The sequence below is a fragment of the Glossina fuscipes genome, unplaced genomic scaffold (genome assembly GCF_014805625.2).
Source record: "Glossina fuscipes isolate IAEA_lab_2018 unplaced genomic scaffold, Yale_Gfus_2 0, whole genome shotgun sequence".
In the NCBI taxonomy this organism is placed as follows: domain Eukaryota; kingdom Metazoa; phylum Arthropoda; class Insecta; order Diptera; family Glossinidae; genus Glossina; species Glossina fuscipes.
In genome coordinates this window covers 19,361,194-19,385,672 of record NW_023998414.1, presented here as the reverse complement: position 1 = coordinate 19,385,672, position 24,479 = coordinate 19,361,194, and the positions used below count along the sequence as shown (strand labels likewise).

Here is a 24,479-nt window from a genome sequence, read left to right as displayed (position 1 = left end):
TCTCTGATCAAAATTTTTGAAAATACTTAATAATAATGATAATAGCAACAATTTTTTTTGTGTTGCAATCTTTTTACAAATTTCTCGAAATATTTTGATACTTCATTTTTTTTAGTTATGTTTTATTTATATTTAATTGTTTAGTGTTTTAACATAATTTTTAGAGTATTTTCGGCATTCTTACGACCATTTAATGTGTACGCCAAGTTGTTATCATCGCTGTTCGCCTTTAGGTTGTCGCAGGCACTTTGATTGATTGGAAACATAAACGATAAATCAATATCGTATCGCGGTAATTTCTCCCTGCAAATGGATTTTGGAATCTTTCATTATAATATTACAATTAAGAGGATCACAAGGGACATTCAAAATGTCCGTTATAGCGTACCTCAAAAAGTTGATCACATTATCACCCAGCTGAGGTTCTCTGGATAGCAAAAGCGCAGACAGATAACGAGGATGTTTCTTCTTTTCAGCACAGTGCATGATTAAGCCCCAAGTTCTATAATCCGTATCCAGAACATAGGTGTTGTAGATACCTTCGTCTTTAAACGTTTAAATGCTTAATATTGTCTGTACATTTTTTTTATCAAAAGGTACATGTGCATATGTTGCTTTGAATTTTGAATATTTGTAAAGAATCATTTCTCTCCTGCTATTGTTTTCGACATGTAAAAGACGGAGCTTAGAGAGCAATTCACTTGCTAAGTGTTTAAGTTACTTAGTTCATTTTTTTTATATTTTGAGGAATGATATATTAATAGACGAACACGATTAAATTAACTTGGAATTTCTCTATGACAAAGTGTATATAACACATCATCATCAATAGATTTCCTGTTTGACGCATATACGGTATCACTGCTCACCGACCCATACTATTGCGTAGTATTTGTATATATATAATATTTGTGCACGATAAAACTCGGCTTCAATTGGGGATCGCGTTTGCTCACTTTTGAGCAACGCCAACAACTTATTGATGAATCAAAGCGTTGTTGGCTTAATGTTGGGTGAAATAAAAATTATTTTTTCAGCATCATGTCACAATGAACGGAATACTCATTCATGACTACGCTCTCGAGTCAAATCGACAGTCATCCAAAGCGACCAGAGAAGTAATGACACAAAAACAATTGTAACTTGCAAACTAATGGTTGAAGTGCCATTAAATGTTGACACGTATCGTTTGAAGGGTGGTACTACCCAGAAATCATATAGGTCGGTTAAGAGTGATACCGTGCATACGGCAGATAGACGACTTATTGAGAAGACTTATTGAGATATGTCAATATGAAATCGAAATTTGCACACAGACGGCCCCAGCTGTCAAGGTGGTGCCATTTAAACTGCATCACTGACGTCATTTTCTTGCTGACCTCAGACAAACCTTTTGCTACGTGCGCGAATATAAAATTTTTATAATGGCGTAGTTTGTAATAGCGTTCGACATGACGAGCTTTGCGGCCAAAAATGTAGCCGAATGATGTAAAAGAAAGCCTTTTTGCATCGCATCGTTTCTGGGAATGACAAGCGGACATATTCAGAGAATATTTATGGTTAGACCAAGGCGTACCGTTAGGACGAAGCGATATAGCAAAAAGACGGTAATCTGTGTTTCGTAAGTCCGGCAGTGCTTAGAAGTCTGACGAAACAGTTAACACCAAAGCATGGGCAAAGTGTTAAAAAAGCGCTGAACAATGACATCTTTTTACATGGCTCGTGACACGTTAGAAATACTCGATTGAGAACGGCTGGCTTATGTGATTTATTCCTCAGACTCGAGCTGTTTCGATTACTACTAGTTTGTATGAGCGACTCGTTGGATGATTGAAGTGAAAAGGCACGGTATCCATAAATTGCCAGACAATCATTTATCATTTTCATACAGTAAATGTGTATTTTGTAAATTTTCTCCTCCGATTTCATGTTGACCTATCTGGTATAAAATAATCGTCTACTTTTATCTAAAGCGATCCGTTTACAAATTTCCGTTTTTGATTGATTGGACTTTGCTAATATATGCTCATGTATGGAAATGGAACTTATAAATCTATATATGCTACTGTGTTCAAAAAGTAAGACCAATTTAATTTTACCTCTTTTTAAATCTATTTATACTACGAAATCTAGTTCGTCGGGTTAAAGTAATCTCCCTCAGATAGCATACACTTATGCCAACGATACTCGAAACAGTCGATTTCCGGAATGGCCTTCAGGCCGTTCTACGATACAGCTCGTATCTCCTCAATCGAGTCAAAACGTTGTTGCAGGAACGGTCTTTTGGGTTTAGGAATTAGCTCGAAATCACAAGGGCTTGAATCAGGTGATAACGATGGTTGTGGAATGATATGGCCTCGAAGAACTAATGCGGAAATTGAGTGCTTTTGGTCCCAATCGAGATTTAACGCTTTTCAGTCTCAAAATATTTTTTTAAATGCTGTTAACTAATTGATACGTTCGAAATGCCAACAGCGTCAGCAAGATGCCTAATTGTTAATTGACGGCTTTTTAACATCGAATCTTTTTGGTTTGTTTGATTTGACTTTCACCGGTAGAGATTGATGGTCGTCCGGGACGTTCTTTGTCTTCAACACGTTCTCGGTCATCTATGAACTACTTACACCACTCGTAAAAATTCCCTTCCGACCAAGTCTGCTTATCGAAGACTGATGTGTTTGCACAAGAAATTTCATTTCGTCTCGTACAAAACCAAGCGCACTAATCAAACTCTAATGTTGTTTATTATGTAAGATTTGACATAGATGTTCGCCACAGTTCCGCCAATTTACGAAAAAAGAACATTTGCGATATTCGATATATTTGCGCAAGTTGACTTGAATATTGGTCTTAATCTTTGAACACGGTATTATATATTTTATCTATTCATGACACAACAATTTATGGCATACATACAAATGTCTTCAGTATGCATCCAATGGGCAGGTGTATTAAAATCTGGTATTTGCCAAGTGATATTCCCTTGTAACTTTTCCTTCATTGGGTCCTCAGCGAAAATATATGTAAAGTTCATAGTGATCTAAATATATATATATATATATATATATATATATATGTAAATATATAAATGCATATGTATAATATAAAATCGTTGTTCATTATGTAAAGTCTTTGTTATATTAGTTAAAATTCTAACCTTGCGTAACTTTGATTTGCGTAAACTTGTATATTAATAAATGAAATGCATGCGAAAGCATGAAAGCAAATCATTATCAAGACAATGTGTGGCGTCAAGTATTAACTTCATTCTACAAATTTATTAATTTTTGAGCATAGGAGCATTGGCAGTGCATTCTAGTCTGTATTTTTATAAAATTGCCTCCTTAGACAGTTATGAAGATACGTAGGAACTGAGTTTAAAATAATCCGAGTTCGTGTACCTATGTATAAAAATACATCTGGATCTGGCTATTAAAGTATTTCGCGCCGACAATCTAAATAGGAAGGATAAGGAAACGTGTACTTATTTCAGTACATTGCATTGATTGAACTCAAGTTTAGACGTCGGCATATATTTAATAGCGTGATGTAATTAAATCTTTTGTCTGGTCTATATATGCACGACGCCTGATATCAGGTAGTGCCTAGAAATAGTCATTCGTAATACGTAGATTTCGGAAAGGGTTACATACCATGTAAATGGTAGTCGTACAAGTTAAACATGTTGAACTAGTTGTCTTCCAGTTATTTATATTAATCAAAATCAGATTCATTTTATTGGGAAAAGTTGGAAAACCATTAGCTCAAGTCAAGGTTTATATATTCTATTTAAAATAATGTTAAAATCTCGCGCTTAGCAGTAATAAGATTTTGATGCTTTGCAAACGATATAACGAAGTCAAACTACTTTTCTGATTGCATGGGCTAACGAAAATGTGCATGATCTACGTACATATGTGCATATGTGTGTTTCATTTTACTATCAAAAGTCACATTTAGTACTTGACTTTGGCTGGAATCAAGTGAAAGTTGTTGTTTCTGATCGAGAAAAAATAAACGCACGTATATATGCCCCCCTCCCATCTTTCCGAATATAAAAAGAAAAATTTCACTTACACATGTTTGTGTATTTGGCGGAAACCAGTTCCTGGTTTTTCTTTTTTTTCTGTTCTTAACTTGTACGTCAAGTGTACAATTTACATTTTTTATATAGGTGGCGGTAAATGTGCACATGCGTGTGTGGCTAGGATACTTACATGATGATCGTCACTAGAGAATGTAAAGTGACTGTGCATGCAGGCATATTCCGGTAGTTCTTCGGTAGATGCATAATATTGAATAACGTGCCAAAAACCCATCATAGCTTCTAAATCAAAATTACGTAGAGCACGTACCTAAGTCAAAAAAAAAAAGCAAAACAAAAAACTTACATATATCAAAGGTCTATATGAACTTTAAAGTGTTTCTCGGATAGAAACGCTATAAATCTGTACATCTATCTATCAGTGCAATTCAATATATTACGTCTGCAAATAAATTCTCGTCTTTTTCCTGATGAAATTCGAATTCAATTGAAAAATGCTGACTATAAAGCTGAATAATCGAAATATGGAATATCGTTCGTTATGGTCTTTTAGCTTTTATCGAGTAGTCTGCGGATACCTACACGGTAGAGAGTTCGTGATTTCGAGGTGAAATGGTCGTCGACCTATTTTGGCACCTGTCCGACTTTGCCGACCTGGCTATCTGCTACATATGATTGTACCAATTCGAAACAGTGTTAATAGGAATGTGACAGGTCTGGAGAATAATCCACAATCGGGTGAAATTTCCAGCCCAAGGCAAAGATCATTTCATGTATTGCTTTTGCTTGCGAGGGATGGGCATATGCGAATTTTCATCACGAAGCAAAATCACTTTTCGATTTCTTTTGCCCGTAAATGGTCGCTTACACTTTCATTAAGCACCTCATTCATTCATGAAATTCATAGAAATAAATCATATATAGGAGGGAAGGAAGTGTAAGCTCTTCAAATGAAGTTCTACCCTTTACTTATGTAACTCACTACGTCCATTATGCGTTTTGTGTTCATGATTTCGGAATGAAGCAGTATGATTTTCGAAGAGTGTTCCAGTGTTCCAAATGTGAAGACAACATAATATATATTCTGTTGCGGACGATTCTTTTACACTTTACGTCGTTGTCCGATTTTTGTAGAATAATTTTTTGGCAGTTTAATTGTAGCAAAAACCAAGGTTCTCAGTCTTGGGCCCGTATCCTTTGAACGTCTGTTTGGCCTCTCCTCAAACTCTTTTTGTAAATTTTTAGATGATTACTTCTACTTTGCGAAGGGGAGAATGTTTACTACAGACACTATGCAGTTGGGCAGAAGTGAAAATATATGCTTTTTGGACTCTTTAAAACTTCCTTCTGGACGGTGTAAATGTTTTGACAAAATGCACATACTCCTCCATACCCCGGTAATGGATATATAATATGATATAATTTAGTAATTGACATTTTTGAGAATCATTACATCATAGATATTACAGTGAGAATCTTACAAATCAAATATTGATATAAATTTAAAATGCAAAATTTTGTGACATTTGACACGAGGCGGTCATAAACAGCTTAGCGTTAGGTGACCAGGACAAGCCATTTGCTAAAACATTGAAATATGTCGATTTTCACTTCACGTTGATGTTATCATCGAGAAAACTGAAGGAGTTTTTTTTGAAGTATCGCTATGTACGTCTCCACTCTTTACATGGAAAAAATTCGTTTGTTTGACCTATGCCTACGTGAAATATTTAGGTTAGGGAAATTGTGAACTTATCACGTTTACTATTTGTCGGTGCTTTAAAGAACGATGCAGATTTCATAAGTAATATTTAAAATTAATTCATTCAACTATCGGACAATTGTATTACTTTCATTATGCGTTATCTACTTACGTCATCTACTTACCCCAAAGAAATGAATTCTTAGTTTAAAATAAGGCGTACATTAATAGCTAAAATTATCGGCTTTTTATTCCGCACCTATTGGTATGTTAATAAGACCATTTTTTATGGTATTATTACACGGTGCGCTATTTATACTATAGAGGTATATTAAGTTTGTGCGATTGCATGCAACACCCAGAAGTATTTACCTTTTTTCCTATGCCGAGCAGAGAGTTTAATTTTTTGAATCAATCTAAGCTTGTCTGTCCATCTGTCGCATTTGTTTCCTTATGTTCAGCCTGCAGGTCGCAATTTTCTCGATCATTCGCCCTATAATTCCTTCTTTGGAAAGTCTTTATATGAGTTTTTGTTTTAAGTAAGGTGGTGTAGGGTATTTAATGGTGAGCCATCTACCACTATAATGGTTTTATTTGCATTACCCGTGTAATGCAATGGCGAATTTGTAAATTAATTAAAGGGAAAAAATAGATCAAATCGTATACTCTTCCAGAGAAGACATTGTATTGTATGGACTTATAATAAAATGTATAATTGGTCGCGTAATATTCAGTCGCTTGCATGTACATTTAATTCGTATTGATTGATGTTGTTTGCCGGCCAAATTATAATCAAGGAATTTTCTCGAAAGAGTTGAAAATGTCTTTTCGCCAAAAGCGTGTACGAACGTCTCTTCTCCCTCTTTTCAGCCATCATTACGAATAACTGATGGTTGCTAACGTACCTGCCTAGGTCACAGGTAAGTATAATTTAAATAGAAATTTTTACATCAAAGCAGAAGACATGTGGGAAGTTGTTATGAAACGAATGAATCTTTATACGAAACATTTAAAAGAGTGTTACATAAATAATGCTTCAAAGAGCGACGATGATAATAAAACTTTAAAGGAGAGTGAACAGGAGGAATGATGAAACGACTAAAGGGAGAATGGAAATAAAAATGAAGTGGAAATGGGATAAGAAAGTGTTTGCTTATACACAGGTCGTTAGAAAAATAGGTCCGAGATGTACTTTTTAGTTCTATGTAAAAGGTAGCTTCAGCAAAGCTGGCCTAGCGTTTTTACACGTCTCCACTACTTTCGCTTTAGCAGCTTTTCCACGCCTACAATGATATGGATGCGTTTTCTTTAAAGTTGTGAGAAATGAAATGATTTGGTGGATTGTAAAGGCAAATCGCATTTCTTGGTGGAGATCAGAAGGCGAAAAAAACTGACAAACATACCTTGAAGCGATAAATCAAAAATAAATTTGTTTGGAAATAATTTGAGAACGAAGAAATGCGCTTCGGTCAAGCACTCAAGGCAAAATGTTCCGAACCAGATTTACGAAAAAAAAAAAAAAATCGGAGTATGGCGGAAGAAATTTTATGAACTGGGGCCGCCTTGTTTATAAGGTTGTGGGTCTGATTCATCTCAGAATATGCTATGGAATCTGTTAACGAAATTTCAGCAACATAATGATCCGAAACGTGATTCCGGCAACATAACATGATTGTCACTGAACGGGCATCCCAGTCTCGGTTCTCCTGAGAATCTTTGGCAAGGTCTAAAGCGTCATGTTTCCTGTAGCAACAAAAAACAATTGTGGAAAAATCTACAGGGAGAGTACGGTATAATATATTTATTCCTTCAGTAGATTAATTACAAAAATCGAGGCTGTCCTTAAAAACGGCAATGGTCGTACCGGCTATTGATTTTTGATTACTTTTACTTATGAAATATTGCGTTACTATTAAATTTTTGGTATATAAACGCGGGACCGCGCAATATTTTTGAACTGCATATCTCTTTAACTTTTTGTTTATACTTAACAGATAACTGTAAAACTGTAAATAAATAAATGCTAAATATAATATAATACATAATAGGAGGGCAATGGATACGAACACATTCCGCCAATATAAAGCAACGTACACTTATTTTTCTTTCCATCCATCGGTGTACGTAACAAATATTAATATTAAAAAAAAAAATTAGTAGTTGGACGTGTAGTGTGTGCTGTAAACGATCCTTTAATATTTATATATATATCTGTTATATTTTTTGTATTACTGTAACTATTATAAAAACTTAAGCTCTAGAATCTGTGATGTTTTTTCATTGAGGTCAATGGCGATCGTCGATCGATTGAATTGCATGTGAGTTACATTATAATAATGGTAATAACTTACGTTTGGGCATCTTCTTTTTAAATCGGTTCGTTTTCGAGTCGTATAACTATTGAACTTTAACCATGAATATGTAAATTCCGTACAATATAAGATTATTGCACATAATATTAGCAATTTATTATTTGCAGCCATTTTTTTTTTTTTTTCTTCTTTTTGACTTCAATAAGCAAACACTTCCGGTTATAAGTTATTTATTTTTTTCAAAACTATCACGTCATGTCAATAAGAATACCAACACTTGACTATTGCTTTGTGAGTTTTTTACAAATCTTCAAAGAATTTTGTGATATGTGTAAAAATACCACATGGATAAAGTGTATACATTAGAGTGGTTCGTAAACCCCATTACCATTATTATTATTATTATTATTATTATTACTTTTTGTTTTCGTTATCAGTACGCTTTGGCACTTGTGTGTGTGTGTGTGTGTGTGTGTGTGTGTGTGTGTGTGTGTGAGTATTGCGCTTATTAAAAAAAATAAAGTTAAAAATCTTGGAAAAAATGCAAGAAATTTATGTTGAGCTCTCAAAAACAACACACACAAATTAAAAAATAATCTTGAGCCATTTACTAGTAGACTTTTTTTTTTAAGTACATACTGTACCATACATATAGAATGCCTAATAACGATAATTATAATCTTTCATATTATTTGATTTACTGGACGGTATGTTAATTACATTAATAATCTTTAATGTAAAGGGGTCTGCACAATAGCGCATTGAAAATTTCCTAAAGGGTAACTAAACTCTCTCTTAATTTAATGATTAAATCTATATATTTTTCAGTTGCGTTGCGTAGTTGTGCGCATAACTTGAACATAAATTCACTTTTTCCTGTTACATTGATGATGATCCTCAAAAATGCATTTCACAAATTATTCAGTTTCAGCAATAGCGTCATCTTTTAATGTGCACATGCTATTAGTTTAATTTTTTTCGCACATGATTCTTAGTGCTATGCCATGAGTGCGTTCATCTATATCACATCATCTTAATAATACATAGCTTGCGTATGCAAAATAAAGTGAAAAGAAATTGTGCAGCTGATGGGTGCTAAAAGATTCGGTTCAGGCCTTATGCAGCTCTTTCTTCCTCTGAATGTAAATTTAATCAGTTTTCTCGCAGCAGAAATTCAAAATAAATAAAAAAAAAAAAAAACATACTTTCAGAATTTCTCAACAATTGTCGGATGAGGTGTCGTAGAAAAGCGTTAGATTCAGGTCACATTCTCACGTTAATGTATTTGCTTTAAATCAGGGATAGGGTACCTTCTCAAGATTGTAAATATGAAATTTATCGTTTCGTGTCATTTTCTTTTTAATTGATATTTATGCGAATGAAATTTAGGTCCATGATGCTTAAGAAGTATTATAACTCATCATTGTTAGGTGAGGCATAGCGCATAGAGTAGACAAAAGTCTGCGACCATCAAGCCGGTGTTCGCGCATTCAAATCTCGGTGGGGTTTGTTATCACACTTGGTCGTAGCTGTAGTGATACTTACCTATTGAAGCACATATCTACTGGCTTGCGGCTGCGGCCCTCTCATCCTACCTCCTTCTTGTTCCCTTCACATAACCGTGTTACTCGTCTAGGTAACATCCCTTGGCTGACTGGTCATCTTAAGCAAAAAAAAAAAAAAAAAAAAAAAAAAAAATCGTACTGTGGCTGAAGAGCTCAAAAGTGTGGATGAAGAGGTTAAATATGTTTTTTTCGAATTAAAGAAGAAAATATTCCGGAATGCGTCATTTTTTCTCAGAGATGTCTCTTCTGCTGCTAAGTTGCCTGCAATGCTGGACTCAGTATTTCAATATCTCCTTTTTTATGTACATGTTACGTACAGTTAGTGTTAATGGTTTTCCTACTCCTGCATTGTGGTTATTTGTGCTCTCGATATCGTAGTGCATTCACTATTCATTACCCGCAAGTACTTAACAGTACTAGATTTCGAAATGAGCAGGAAAAAGAATATTTCATACAAATGATCTTCTTCTTCGTACTATACTGTACGCTTTAGCGTGATAGTTTAGAGAGTTGCGTATAGCTTAAGGACAGTAGTATTGTAATAAAATCCTTTGCGTTGAAATCTTTTAACATTTGTTGATGTATTCTCTCTAGCGACTGGCGGTGCACTCTTTTGTATTCTGAAATCAGTTTCAAAAACATGTTCTCCATATCTAAAATCCTCAAATCCATTAATTTTCTATTGACTGACTCTCGCTTATGCAATTTGTTTTTTAAATGCCGTAAAAAACAATCATTAGTTGATAAATCTTGCTTATACGGTGATTAGCTGGTTGGGAGTTCAGAGTCACCATACTAAATTGATATGAAAAATTTTGGATTGGATGCGACAATGTTTTAACCCCTTCCCATACAAAGCTGCAACGAAAATTGAAATTTCATTTATGGTGAAAAAAGTGCAATTTGGAGTATACGATGGTTGAAAATTTTCGCATAATAGTAATCTGGAATATATATTAATTTTACCGAATGTGGGCTATGTAGATCTATATTTTGAATACCACTTCACATAGGGGTTCCAAGGATGCAAAAAAAAAGAATATAATTTTTAATATTCTGTGAAGAAAATTGTATGATAGGAAATTTGGATTATCCAGGTCTATTTTTTATATCCTATTTCATATGAGGATATCTAAGGGAAAGCAAGCCCTTATATGACGACAAAGTGTAATTTAAACCAAATGAAAACTAATTAAATTTCTAACAAGGAATTAAGTTTGCTAAGTTTTGATTACGTCAGTTGACGTTTTGGTCACCCGCAAATTCGGAGGCATCTTGTGAAAAGTGCAACTTTACTTGAAAATAATGTAAAATTTTCATTGTATTATGAAATGAAGGAATAAATGTATTAGGCAAATTGATGTTCGACTATAATTGTTTTTTTTTTTAATTTCCAACTAAGTTTAGCGGGTGTAAAAGATTCGGCCTTGGCCGAGGATAATTTCTATACTTGTTTTTCTTTATTAAGAAGATGCACGAATAAAGAGATCAAGTTTTATACATTTTATATTCGTTACTTAAGGCCTGGTGCACTGTGTTTATTATGTCACATGTAACACTTAGATATACGGATCACATATCATGATTTTATTCTTTTGTGCACTGTTGAAAGTTCACCGGTCCCACAATCAAAAAGATGAAATAATTGCGTCATTTATTAATTTGTGGCAGTCTTAGATTACATTGAACATGTGAGAAAGTTATATTCGGCAGTGGCCGAATCTCGCACACCCAGCACTATGTTTTTCGCATTCTACTCCCCCAGTTTTTTTTATTTGACACCCATATCGCTAGGATTATTAAGACAAAAGTAATCGCGGTATCTAACACCTTCATTTTAAAATGTACCCCTTTTTAGGTAGACAATATATCTTCATTTAAGGACTATACAAAATAGTTTTAAACACTCGGTCTCGTCTGCCTTATGATAAGTAAGCATAGCACGTCAAAAAAGTGAAAAAAAAAACAAAGCTTAATCACTTGTAGCTGAGTGCAGGTATGACGGATGCTTTCCATTTATGCACGTAAGGAGTAAAGTGCTTCGTAAAGTGTGTGTGTGGAACATTTCAGCCTTTTAACTTTTATAATTTGTGAGTAACGAGCAAAAAACCAAAAATCGTTCCTAAAAAAGACGTAGTTTACGCTCCACTGCGTGCTTCGGCTCCGACCGATTTGTTCTACTTTCAACATCAATCTGCGTGCAGGAACTTTTAATGTTCTACTAAATTTGAAGACGCACAGACACACAGACGGATAGACATGGCTAAATCAACTCAGATTTCAGAATTTCACGCTGATCAAGAGAAGGTTTTTAAGGTCTCTGTTGCTCCCTTTTCGGCGCCGCAAACGTTTTGACAAATTGAATATATCCCTCATCTTTCGATAATGGATATAAAAGAAAGAAGAGAACATAGCCTCACAGTTCTTTATTTACCCTATCATTGTGTTATTAAATAAATCCAATTTAAATAATACGAACTGATTAGGAGTTAAGTCGAGTATTAAATAGATCGTTTGAGTTTTTATTTATGTAAGTATAGGTTATTACCTTTCAGTTTCCAGGGGTTATTTGAAGATATAATAATACTTTCTACGATTTGAGTTTGAAGCGTCAGTATAAGCGCAGGTGCAAGTTGCGAAATGAAAGTTCATTTATATGAAACGAGTAAAGCGCACCACAGTCAAAGACCAAAGAGTTGAGGACGATATAGAATTTTTGCGTACATCGATTTTCCTTTTCCAAAGCTCATAGAGGAATTTAAATTTTTACATTAATCTCGCGCGTTTTTTACAATTATAACGATGACGTATTGCGCTGTTATTGAGTTCCTTCGTTACTTATGTTTCACATGTATCGAGTAATGGCCACACCATTTGATCAAACTCGCCAATGTAGTTTTGTCATATATTGTAACATTATGGTATAATGTTGGCCAAACAGGCTGTGCCTGCGCATATATGCAGTTAAAGTGCAATATCGTCTCTCCATCTACTGAATGTACAAAGCAAAGATCTTAAGAGTTTTCAAATAGAGAGCCGGAACTTATACAGAGAGTGACGTTTTAAAAATTGGAAAACTGTATCATACCTTGCTGTACAGTTATATACCGCATTGTTGTCGATGCTTCTTCAACTGAGATTGGGCCTTCACAAACCAACATATGCTTACATATGTGCTTCTATAGTAGGCTATTGTGTGTGTATGTGTGGGTGTGTGTGTGTGTGTGTGTGTGGTTTTTTTTTGTTTTTTGGGTGGAAAACAATCGACAGGTGCCCACTAGGGGCAGTGCGAGACTTTAACCCGCTAAAAATCATCTACACTTCTATTCCCTACCCTGTGGCACGACCTTTACAGAAGGTGTTGCCATTTAGGCACTATTTAAAGGCCTACGTTGACGATCTTCATTTTTTTGGTTTCTCATTATGTTTGTGATGAAGTTGTCGGCGAGAAGAAACCCTCCGATTTCCATCTGTAGTCTCTATCGTTCATCATGGAAGTTCGGACAGACATAGAACGCATGTTCAGCGTCTATGAGGCACTTACAAAAATTACAAAATGGGTCCTGCTCTATCTTAAATCTATACGAGTAAGCTTTAACACAACCATGGCTGATTATTAATTGTATTAAATAAAAGTCAACCTCACCACGTTGCCTATTGAACCAGGGCCGCAGATCTAGTATGAGACGGTACGTTCATCTACTTTTATTCACCCTACTCTAGTGCTCGTGCCCTTCTTCTACCAGTTGGCCGTTTGCACGTTGCTTGGCCGCATCAGCTGGCAAACTATGAAGTTCGTCTCTACGTATGCCATTATTAGCCCGCAAGTCGATTGATATCATACCAGCGATAATCATTGCCGCATCTTCCGATACCGTGCGATATGCGGCGTAGACCCTTAGAGCACCGAGCCGGTCTTTTTCCAAACGACAGAGCTGTACCAATCAATTAGCAAATCAATTTTCTACGGTCTTGCCTAGGGCCACGCATGTTTGGTAATAAGCGAGTCAATGTCTCTGCTATCTCCGCAGCTTTCTCGCGTTGTATGTACTTATGTCGTTTATATGATAGCCTGCAGATGTGACTGTATCTTTAACTTTAATTGTAACTTTTTCTAGCTTCTTCATTGGGGTTCTTAATAACGCGTCTGCCATCGTTATTGGATTTACAGGGCGCCTCTTCTGCAGCCAAATTGGAAATCCGACAAGCCGTTAGACCTTTCTAGCGATTCGAATTAGCTTGTCATATACTTTGCCTATCGTGTCCCATAGATAAATCGGTCGGTACGTTGGTTCATGCGGTAGCTTGTGTGGCTTTGGTAGTAGCACGAGCATTTGTTGTTTTCACTTTTCCGGGAATATTTGCTTTTCCAAGCATGCATTAAATGTGTTCACACACATTGCCGACTTTCTTGCTCTCAGTCGAGGTGAATCTTATGTTTTCGCTTACCTCTGTCAATGGCACATATACAAACATGTTTTTCTGTGGGAAGGTGTCGACAATTTCCTTTACAAACTCTGGACACATTGACTAGCTTGACTGCGTAATCTTCGCCATAATGAATTTTAACTCTTCAATCAGATTTTAGTAACAGTTTTTCTTGCTGACCATAATAACTTTTTTTAATTGTCTGCGGTAGGAACTAAAGCCTTCGATTTTTGGTACAATCTTCTCGCTTTGTTGCATTGAGCTGTTAGTTCGGCTATCTCGTCGTTGCACCAGTATACTGGATCTTTCCGCTTATAAAAGCAACGTCTTGCCATTGATCCATCACAAGCTATTATAATTCGCCTCATAACTTCTGCAACGAAGGCCTTTGCCGAGTTTCTGTGTTCTGCTTCTTCTGCCTCTGTGTGTGTGTGTGTGTGTGTGTGTATACGTGCGTGTGAATATTCGGTTTCTGTTGAATACTGTCGACGCATTAAGAAAGTTGCTATTGTGTTTCTTTTCTCGGCTTAATGGTTGATCTTCACTTATAAACGCAATAGTGATAATAATGATGTTGCCGATGATAATGATCATACATGTTTGTAAATATAAATGTTTGTTGCTGTTATTGTTACTTTTATTGTTGCTGTTGTCGCTGCCGCTGGTTGCAGGTTTAGTCAGGAGAAAGTGTTCAGGTTGATGTTCTGGCGCTCATAAAGAATAAATTTTAAAATAAAATGTTTTGAACAATATTTCCTGTTTGAATATTTATACAAACGTATATTGCTATGCAGACATTTACATACACATGTACGCATATATGCATGTGCGCGAACGCATTTAGACCATAATTTTTTGAATGTACGATGTAAGTGCGTGAGATTATGCCCGTGTTTGCGTGTGTGCGTTTGGAATTTTTGTAATCAGATAAGTTGTCGATTTTTTATGCTTATTTTCTTCTTAACCGCGCGTTCGCAGTCTTCGTGAAAGTAACATTTTGATGAGGACGTTTTTGGCGCTTGTTGTAGAGTAATCCAATTTTGAATTGTAATAAAGTTTGCCTCGTCGTGGAAGTTCAGTACAGTTTTAAAAACTCAGTGGTCGGGCGATCTCTGATGATAACACAAAAAATATCATATTAACTCTGTTTTTTATATTCTTATTATATAGTTCTAGACTAGTTCGATCTTATTATTATCTTGCCTGCCTAAACTATTGAAAAACGCAAATAAACTAATTTCATAATTTATTATCGCGAGGTTTCACGTTCGTCAGTTCAGCCTTTCGACTGCTTAGTGCTCGAATTCTCAACGCCGCAAAATGTCTATGATTTTAATTGGAGCAATAAACTTTGAGACTAAGCGTCAATTCTTTGTAATAACTATAAAAAAAATTTCTTTTTTTTTTGGAAAAAGCTTAAGATACACTACTTAATAAATAATAAGAAAACTTATCGTAATGCGAGTCTCAACATTTCAAAATTTTTTCTTTTTTATTAATATTCTCCTGAGACAGAATCGTTAAATTTGGAATATTGAGAAGATTTGCAAATTGTATGTTGTTTTGCAAACTCTGCTTACGCTAGATTTAAATTGTTCGGCACGGTTTACAAAGCTTTGCACAGCTCATGTAGACGTGAGTCTGCACTTTTGGATAGTGAACCAACATCCGTAGTAACTTCGTTATACAGTGTTTGTGGCAGTCTACGTTCTCTTCTTTGGAATGTTTTTTCGAAGCGTTTATCGGAGTTATGGTTAGTTTCAAGTGATAAGATAAGCAACTGCAGAAATGTTAGCAAGTTCTATTCGAGTTCGGTCATCGATCGAGTTGCTGTACCGTGCTATTTGACTGAACGCTCCAATGACAGTGTAATGACACCGCTGGATGTTTAGCGTTGATGTGCCTAACCATGCAGCAGTAGAAGGGACGGATTCATTTGACCATCGAACGAGTTCCAATGAAGCTTGCGTAAAAATCAATGAACAAGGAAAGTTTACAGTTACGATAGATGGATCTGTATTTAATTACACCGATCAGTTCAGAATTATTGCCTGAATCGATTTAACCATATGCATCCATCTTCCCGTCTTTCCCCCTGTCCGTCTGCATCCTAGTCTCAATTTACCAAACACATTGGAAGTTCTTGAACGCGGTATGGTATTGAAAATGGATGAAATCGATCATAACCCAAGAACACCTTTGTCTTCACAAGCAAAACATTTCCGTTTTTTTATTCATAAATTACAACAACCGACCCAAAATTATACGGTATTGAAATTTAATATTTTTCGCAAAACTTTGTAGCAACCAGAAGAAGCGTTCATAGACATTGTAAAAGGCATATATATTCTTGTGTAGTATTAAATTCGAATTGCATTTAATGAAAGATTCGGTCATAGGCAAATATAATTCTCTTGCTCGGTATATGCTACACTGCTAGCGGTACAAGGGTATAATAACTTCGTGCGGACGTATGCCAAATGTAGAAGGACTTGAGATAGATTCATCTTTTATTACGTCTATGTCTAACATATATGTCTAACATGTCTGGCCGTCCTGTTTTCTTTTGTGAAACGTACCGGCCGTAATTTTTGTGCCAAGGGCGAGTGTTGTTAGAAATGGTTCACATCAGACTATTTCTCCTATAACGCTTTATTTTGAAAAGTCGTTCATTAAATAACTGCATTACGCCAAGGGGCTATAGGGTGGAATATTATAGTATTTTTATTTGTTTTGATTATCTATGAATTTATACCGTAAGCTTTGTAAGTTGAATAGCAACAAAATTAACATATGCGCATAAGGATCGCAAAAAATTATTCATTAACTGCCTCTGATTACCGAATGATTAAATATTACAATGGTTTGGTAATTGCTTTGCTTATTAAACGAATGCTAAAAGATAGTTCATAGTTCATGCGATCGACTCAAAACTTTATAGCAACTGCAGTAAAAATTGCTATGTGAAGATTTTCAAAGATATTCGAATTAAGCGAGATATCGCAACTCCATAATCGACTTCTGAAATCTTACCCATATCCATAACTATATGTGTATATATATATATATATATATTCTTTTGGAATATCTTTCACAAGAATATTTAATATTGTCTATGTAACATATAAAATGTACGTAATATTATATGAAATCTAAGATCAATTGCAATTAATTTGTGTTCGTAATCAATCAATCAATCAATCAAACAATTAAGTTTCAAAAATGCTGCCCATCTTAAATGTATATTAAAGAAGGTAAATTTGTTTCATCATTAGCATTCCAGATACTTTATATGCATGCATATGCAGAAATTTTAGAAATTCATCTAAATCATTGAAAATTTGTATTAAATTTTCTATTATCGCGTTTGTCTTTTAACCTCAGCTTCTTCTTTTATTGTACATTGTCGGAAAGTTTCTATTGTTTTTTGATTGTTATTTCTGTTCAGTTCGAAAGTGAAATTACTATCGTGCGATGCTTATTTACACACTTCAAAGATTGCTTCTCATAAGTTCGTTCGTTTGTGTTTCTGCATAATTTCAAACTAATACGTGAGCTAAATGTGTTAAACGTTATGTAAATAACCTATGTTTGGGTCTGTTTACACGCAACCACCATCCAACTAGGTAAAGAATAGAAAGCGATCTATACGTACGCGAGCCGACATACATGAAAAAAGTGAAATTGGAAAATTAAAAACTAAAAACTAAAAACTAAAAATCAGTTATCAGTTACATACCAAGAAAGTTATGATTCGCTTCACAGACAAATTAAACTTTTCGTATTGCGAATATTAATGAAAAAAAAAAAAAAAATAAAAAAATAAAAATAAATGTAGTTATAAATTAATAAATAAAAACTAAAACAAGCATAGCAAAAAAAAAAAAAACAACAACAACGATCACGTTAGATTCGAAATTAAGTTGCCGAATGCATCTTCAGGCTTACTTAACTAAATATTGCTTTAACTGTCTTTCCTAGTTGATGATGAATTTGGTATTTTTTTAAAACTTTTCTCACTCACACCAACATTCATTAAATAGTACAACAAAGTACAACATAATTGCTAATGTAAACGACGCATAAGCAATATATGAATAAAGTAAAGATAATGCGCTGATATCAAAAGATAGATTGATTTTTTCATTTAAATCGCCCAGATTCCTGTAAAGAAGTATTTAATTTCTTAGATTGATAGCATCCCAACTGCCATCGGCGCTAACTTTCATGGCAATCGCTTCAGTATTAAAAACGAAACACTTGCTTACTTTCATTTACGAAAACACTGCAAATTTTCGAAATCCCGTGCGGTCAGATAGGTTTTTGAACATACGAGTCGGATACTAGTCGAACTTAAGTAAACGGATTAGGAAAGTTTCGGGAATGATATGAACTAAACTTCCAAGTGAAATAGTCTCGCAGATACGATGCAGTACAAGAAGGTGCTAATGCATGACTTCTTTGGTCAAGCAGCGCATCGCGATAATTGAAGCAAACTTCGTCTTACTATTACTTTTTGATCACAGCAGTACACGTTTTTTAATTGTTGACATGAACGTGTATCAACTAAATGCAGACAACTCGACAGGTCGAAATTGTTTGGCACCTTCATGCCTGTCAATTGTCTATTGAATGTATATACAGGTCTTACAAATTAAATTATTTAGCGCCGGAGGGCATGAAAATGCTTATGATACAAGCTTTTACTTATGAGCCCTTCAATGGGGAGAGTGACAAATTACTTCAATGTCACATTATCCGAATCCTAATGCAATTTTACTTTATAAATAATTATCTATCACATCATGCAATAAGTATTCGGTCTAACTTGATGTTTTTTTTTTTTTCTTTTTTATACGGACTGCCATTTACATTCCCAGGAGACTCTCTCTGGCGTAGTGATGATTACAACCTTCATCCATTGTCACATATCGCATGAAGTATCCATGTTCTGAAAGTGAGCAAACGCGACGCTCCCCTCGAACTCATCTTTCTCATAGATAAACGTTCATGCAAAAGAACGGGATGGACTACCTTTTTATATCTTTAGAATTTTAACTATCTTAAGAAACTTCAATTTTAGGTCACATATGCCGAATACATTATTCATATGGCCGCGTTTGAGGTTAGAAAACTACCTACAGATTTATTTTTTGCACAATCAAGAGTCGTCATAACATCTTTCAAGACAATGCTGATCGTCAGCGGTATTTTTTCTTTACAAAAGGCAAAGTTTTGATCAACAAAAGACGTTCCGGTTTTTGCAATATTTTGAAAATGGCAGAAATAGCATCACTGCATCACTCACTATAATGTCGAGGAATTTAGACATTTATCTCTTGAAGTTTAGTATTATCCAGAAATCATGCGGGCCTGTCAACAGTGTTGCCATAAATGTGTCAGATCGGAGACTTATTGAGTAATGTCTGATTCAAAATGCTATGATTTGTCGTCTACGGTGTCGATAGTTTCATCTACTTATCACGAGCGCAAAATCAAAGGGTTCTTCAAATCGCAATTTTCCCCATTAATATGCATATTTTCGTATTTGTTGTACTCTTCTTTCCCCTCTCTATACCCACTTTTTTACTCTATCCGCAATGTAATAACAACATTTCTTTTTCGTTTTTTTTTTTTATGCTGCATTCTATTCACAGAAATTAGTTCTGCGATTGTTATGCATAATGAAAAAAATCATTTGTAGGTTCGTGCAACAGTTACTAGTACTGTTGGAATCGTTTGTTGATTTGCATAAAAATTCACAGGAGTATAAAGCATACGAGGTGTGTTTAAAAGAAAAAGAAGATGATTTTTCAACTCTCGCAGGCTGCGTACATTCGATTCTCGATTTTTCTTTTTTTTTTCTGTTTTTTGTGTTTCTTTCTACACAACATTTCCAACATATTTGGACATTATCAGCTATTTTGTTCTTGACAGATATAAAAGCCAGTGAGTTTTTGCTACCGAAGAAAATGGATCTCGCGGATACTCGCATTTGGCGAGTCTAACTTGTACGAAAAAATATATGTATATAAGCGGTACAAGCTCTTCACAGAAGACCCAAACGCTTTGAAATCTCCACCCGGCACGTCCACAAGCGACCAAAACGTTGAAACAGTGAACAAAATTGTTATTGGCTGATTAATGGCCTGCAATTTTCTTGGATACTTTGGCCGTAATCATGTCTCAGCCATCGCATTGGCCGCAACTTTTCCTTCTTACCAAACGCTGAAAAGACCGATGAAAGGATGGAGTCTTGTCACGATTAAGGAGATAGAGACCGCATAGCTAGACGAGCTGAAGACCATATCAAAAAGCGTATATCAGAAGTGCTTCAAGGATTGAAAAAAGCGCTGGCGCAAGTGTAAAATATCTGATGGAGAGAAAATAGATATTGACGAATAAATGAATATTTGCCGAGAAAAATAAAAAGTCAATGTTTTCCTTGAACACACCTCGTTCATATATATACACATATATTAATATAAACATAGGCACAAAAGCGTACCACTTAAAAAAAAAAAAAACAACTGATATTTTGAAATCTATTATATTGAAATCTTTTACATATATACATATATATATATATATATATATATATGTATATACTCATACATACGTACATACATAGCTTTACATTTCATTTTCAACCTAAGAAGTCATAATTTTAATTTTTTTATAATCGTATGTACATAAATACTGAATGTGCCAGCTTTAGACATACAAAGGCGGCAGCGAGCAAATTAGTGCACATGTATAAGTGCAAGTATTACACGTTCGCATCGTACTCATAAATAGCAAAGATGATGTCGTTCAGACGAGCAAGCATAAAAGAAGTATGCATTCAGTTTAAACCGAATGTCTTTCGTTAGTCCTCGATATCACTTTAATTATATGCATATATCTTACGTAAATTGTTGCACTTAATTCCTTTCAAAATAGAGATATAGGAATGGATGGACTGATGGATGGATGGATAGAGCGTTGGATGAATAGATGGATGGATGGAGGGATGGCTGGTTTTGTTTTAGGGAAATAATTTTTTCCATTATTAAAATCTTCGATTTGCATAACTACGATCGAATCCAAATAGATTTTCCATTAGAATACGACATTATATAAAAGAATTGATTGCTTTTTGGTTGATTGACATGTTATTCGAGATGAACGGTCAGTGTTGGTTGATAAAAAAAAATTAAAGAGAGTTTATTCTCTTCTTTTTCGGACTTTATAAAAGTAATTCGATAAAATATATTTCACCATTAGAATATTTATTTTGCAGACAAGAATTTAATCTGGCATTGATTGGCGTATTAAACTTATTTAATTTATTCATTAAGTAATATTTGGTTCGCCTTTAGCATTAAGCTTTTGAACGAAACTATATATATTATCATTTCAAAGTTTATAATCAGTAGACAAATGGATATAGTTAGGTTTGATTTTCATGCCTAATTCTAGTTGTTACACACGATGAGATGAAACTAATACATCCGTTTAGTCGCGAGCAAGAAAGGTGCGAGTATCTGCTTGAGAGCGTACTTTTCCAAGTAGTGAAAAAAAAAAAAGAAAAAAAAAAATTAAAATAAACAGAAATAGAGACACTAACAACAAGAGTCACAACAAATAAAAAAAAATAAGAAAAAAAAAAAAAAAAAACTTTGTAACATTGAATCAACTATGTTTTATGTATTTTCTTTTCAACTATTTGGGTCGACTCTCACAATTCATTATTAGTTTATTTTTCATTACATTGACACTCCATCAAACACAAGCCAGCAAAGTCCGGATAGGCTGGCACAAGTACGTGCACACTCATATAATCACACACTCAATATCTATTCCGTATATATGTATAAAGAAAAAAAACAAAAAAAAAACAAAAAAACAAAAAAAAAAAAAAAAAAAGAAAGAAAACTACCCAAAAACAAACATTATTATAACGACGCGGTAACAATTGACATAAACTATGAGTACATGTGTATATAGCGAAGCTGTTGTTACTATTAGCGAGTAGTTTGTCGTTTAGTCATGAAACAACATTATTACTACCATCTGCAATAGATAACATTTACGCATATACATATACATATGTATATATATATATATATATATATATAAGTAAATAAGATCCCTTGATTTTAACTTTTCTCTCTCACACACATATATATATATATACATACACACACACACATACACACACACACCTCGAAAGTTGTAAGAAAGCAATGTTATGTAAAGAAAGTTTCCTCAATACATGACATTTCTTATTATCACTTTACAATGTACTCTTACTAGAAACGAGACAGAAAGTCTGTGTTAATAGCAGTGGATCTATATATAACATGTAACTTTGCTCTGGATCAGGCGATGAGATTTAAACAAATACTCTTGATATGCGTCTCTTGTTAGCCCGTCGCATTCATTGCAAACTCAGCTGTAAACGGAGCATTAAATTTCATTATTGATAATGAAATGATTCGATTCATGTCTGAGTTCACTGTTCATGGAAAGTGAAGTGAAGTGATTTAAGAGGAAAGAAAGGATTAATTATTAATTAATTTCCCACCTTTTTTCATATGTCTATCTTTCACCATATTCTATATACTATAGAATTTATAAAAAAAAAAATTCCTTACTTTACCAAAAGCACTCAAACAAACTGATGCAGCAGCCTATGCTTGAGCCTTCATAACAATACAAAGAGGAAAAGAGCTTCATATTAATAGTCTTCTTGTTGGAACTTACAAAGATGACATTTAAACCTGATTTTAATCTCTCTCTCTATACACAATAATAGTTTTCAATTCAGTTTTAATGAGTTACTCAGTGTAGGGCAATGGAATCCTGAAAATTGCATTGCACTTGCACTTTTACAAGATTATGTTGATGATGCTCCTCCATCAAATTAGTAATTTTGGTGTTTAATGACGAAGAACAGTCTCGACAACCAAAAAAGTTCGAAGACAATGAATTTGCAAGACTTATGCTGAAATCGAATCGAACTGTTCCTGCAGATGCGTACCGACCAGTTGAACGATATATTGCTGAAGAAAAGACCAGCAATAGCGGTTAACGGACGCAAAGTCATCTTCTTGCTCGGCCAAATCTTGCAAGGACACACTGTCGCAGCTTCCAGCGTACTCATCAGACACAGCGTCTTGTGGTTACCACTTGTTCAAATCGATGGATCGCGGCTTCGCTGGCATGCGGTTGCGAAGAAGCGAAAAATTTGTCAATGATTGGATCGCTGCCACACCGTATCGCCATGTCGCAAGAAAAATGGAAAAGACTTGTAGAAAATGATGGAAAATATTTTGCGATTTTTCTCAATAAATACCTTTTCAAAATAAAAAAAAAAAGAGGCAAATATACATGCGCACATGATTTATAAACTTGACTGTTTTAAATAAGCATTTTGGCTCATTCCCTGGACATGATGAGTTTCTCTTGCAATAGATTGTTTGGAAATATGTAGAACTTGTAAGGCAAATTCATATATACTTAGTCTGTTTATCCTCTCAACCAGAGATGTATAGTTATTTATATTTGTATCGCATATATGCGAAATGAAGCTAAATAACGTCTTGTTTTTTTTTTTTTTTTGTTTTTGTAAAAGCTCTTACCAAGAAACCTATTTAATTCATGAATAATTACCCTAGAGGAGCAATCAAATCAAAGAAAGATATTCTCATTTCGTATACCGCACACATATATATATATATATATATATATATATATATACATATATATTAACAATTGTTTGTTCAATCTTATAATGAAACATTGTTGATCAATAGCTCAGCAATACGTCATCATTCATAGAGTAATAAATAAGTGGAACAATTATAATTAATTATTATAGATTTCCCTCTTTTCAATACAAGCCAATAATGATAGTTGTTGGAAATGCAGTCAACATCGAATGTCGATAATCAAATATACAATAACGATAACTTTTCATTTCCTAGACATATTAGGCTTTCTAGATAGATGTGCTTTCATCGAAGGAAAGACCATAAGTGAAAAATATTTAAAATTTTTCGTTTAACTTATGATGGACAAGTGTTTTCACATATTGATTATATTCATAAATCATCGAGAGGTGGCTTATCTCTTACTTTCCTTACCCTAGACCTAGTATGAAATGTCGCAAGATGCCTATTCGATTTAGTCAAGCTGGGCTCATCAGATATTTTTGAAGTTTCAAATGAGTGACTATGGGATTCGATTTAGAATAAAATCAAAAAAATGAAACTTTGATTGCTTATAAATTTATGTAGGCGGGGTACTTGCGGAGGATTTTTTCCATTTTCAATTCAAAAATTTCATCTCTCTATCTTTCACGATTTAAGCAAAAATTTGGGCAACAATGGTGATTTCAGCTTAAGCTTTACTGCGAGAGTGAGTATCCTTTAACCAACTTG

General features: G+C 34.4%; 1 protein-coding gene across 1 annotated transcript; it reads right to left on the bottom strand.

Moving 5' to 3' along the window:
- Window positions 1–140: 140 nt before the first annotated feature.
- Window positions 141–8,241, bottom strand: LOC119637441. Its single transcript, XM_038033464.1, has 5 exons — window positions 8,099–8,241; window positions 4,218–4,355; window positions 2,917–3,040; window positions 389–545; window positions 141–303 (listed from the first exon to the last, which is right to left on the bottom strand). Exons 1-5 carry the CDS (start codon window positions 8,228–8,230, stop codon window positions 141–143), a joined length of 714 nt encoding a protein of 237 aa, XP_037889392.1. The 5' UTR covers window positions 8,231–8,241.
- Window positions 8,242–24,479: the final 16,238 nt, after the last annotated feature.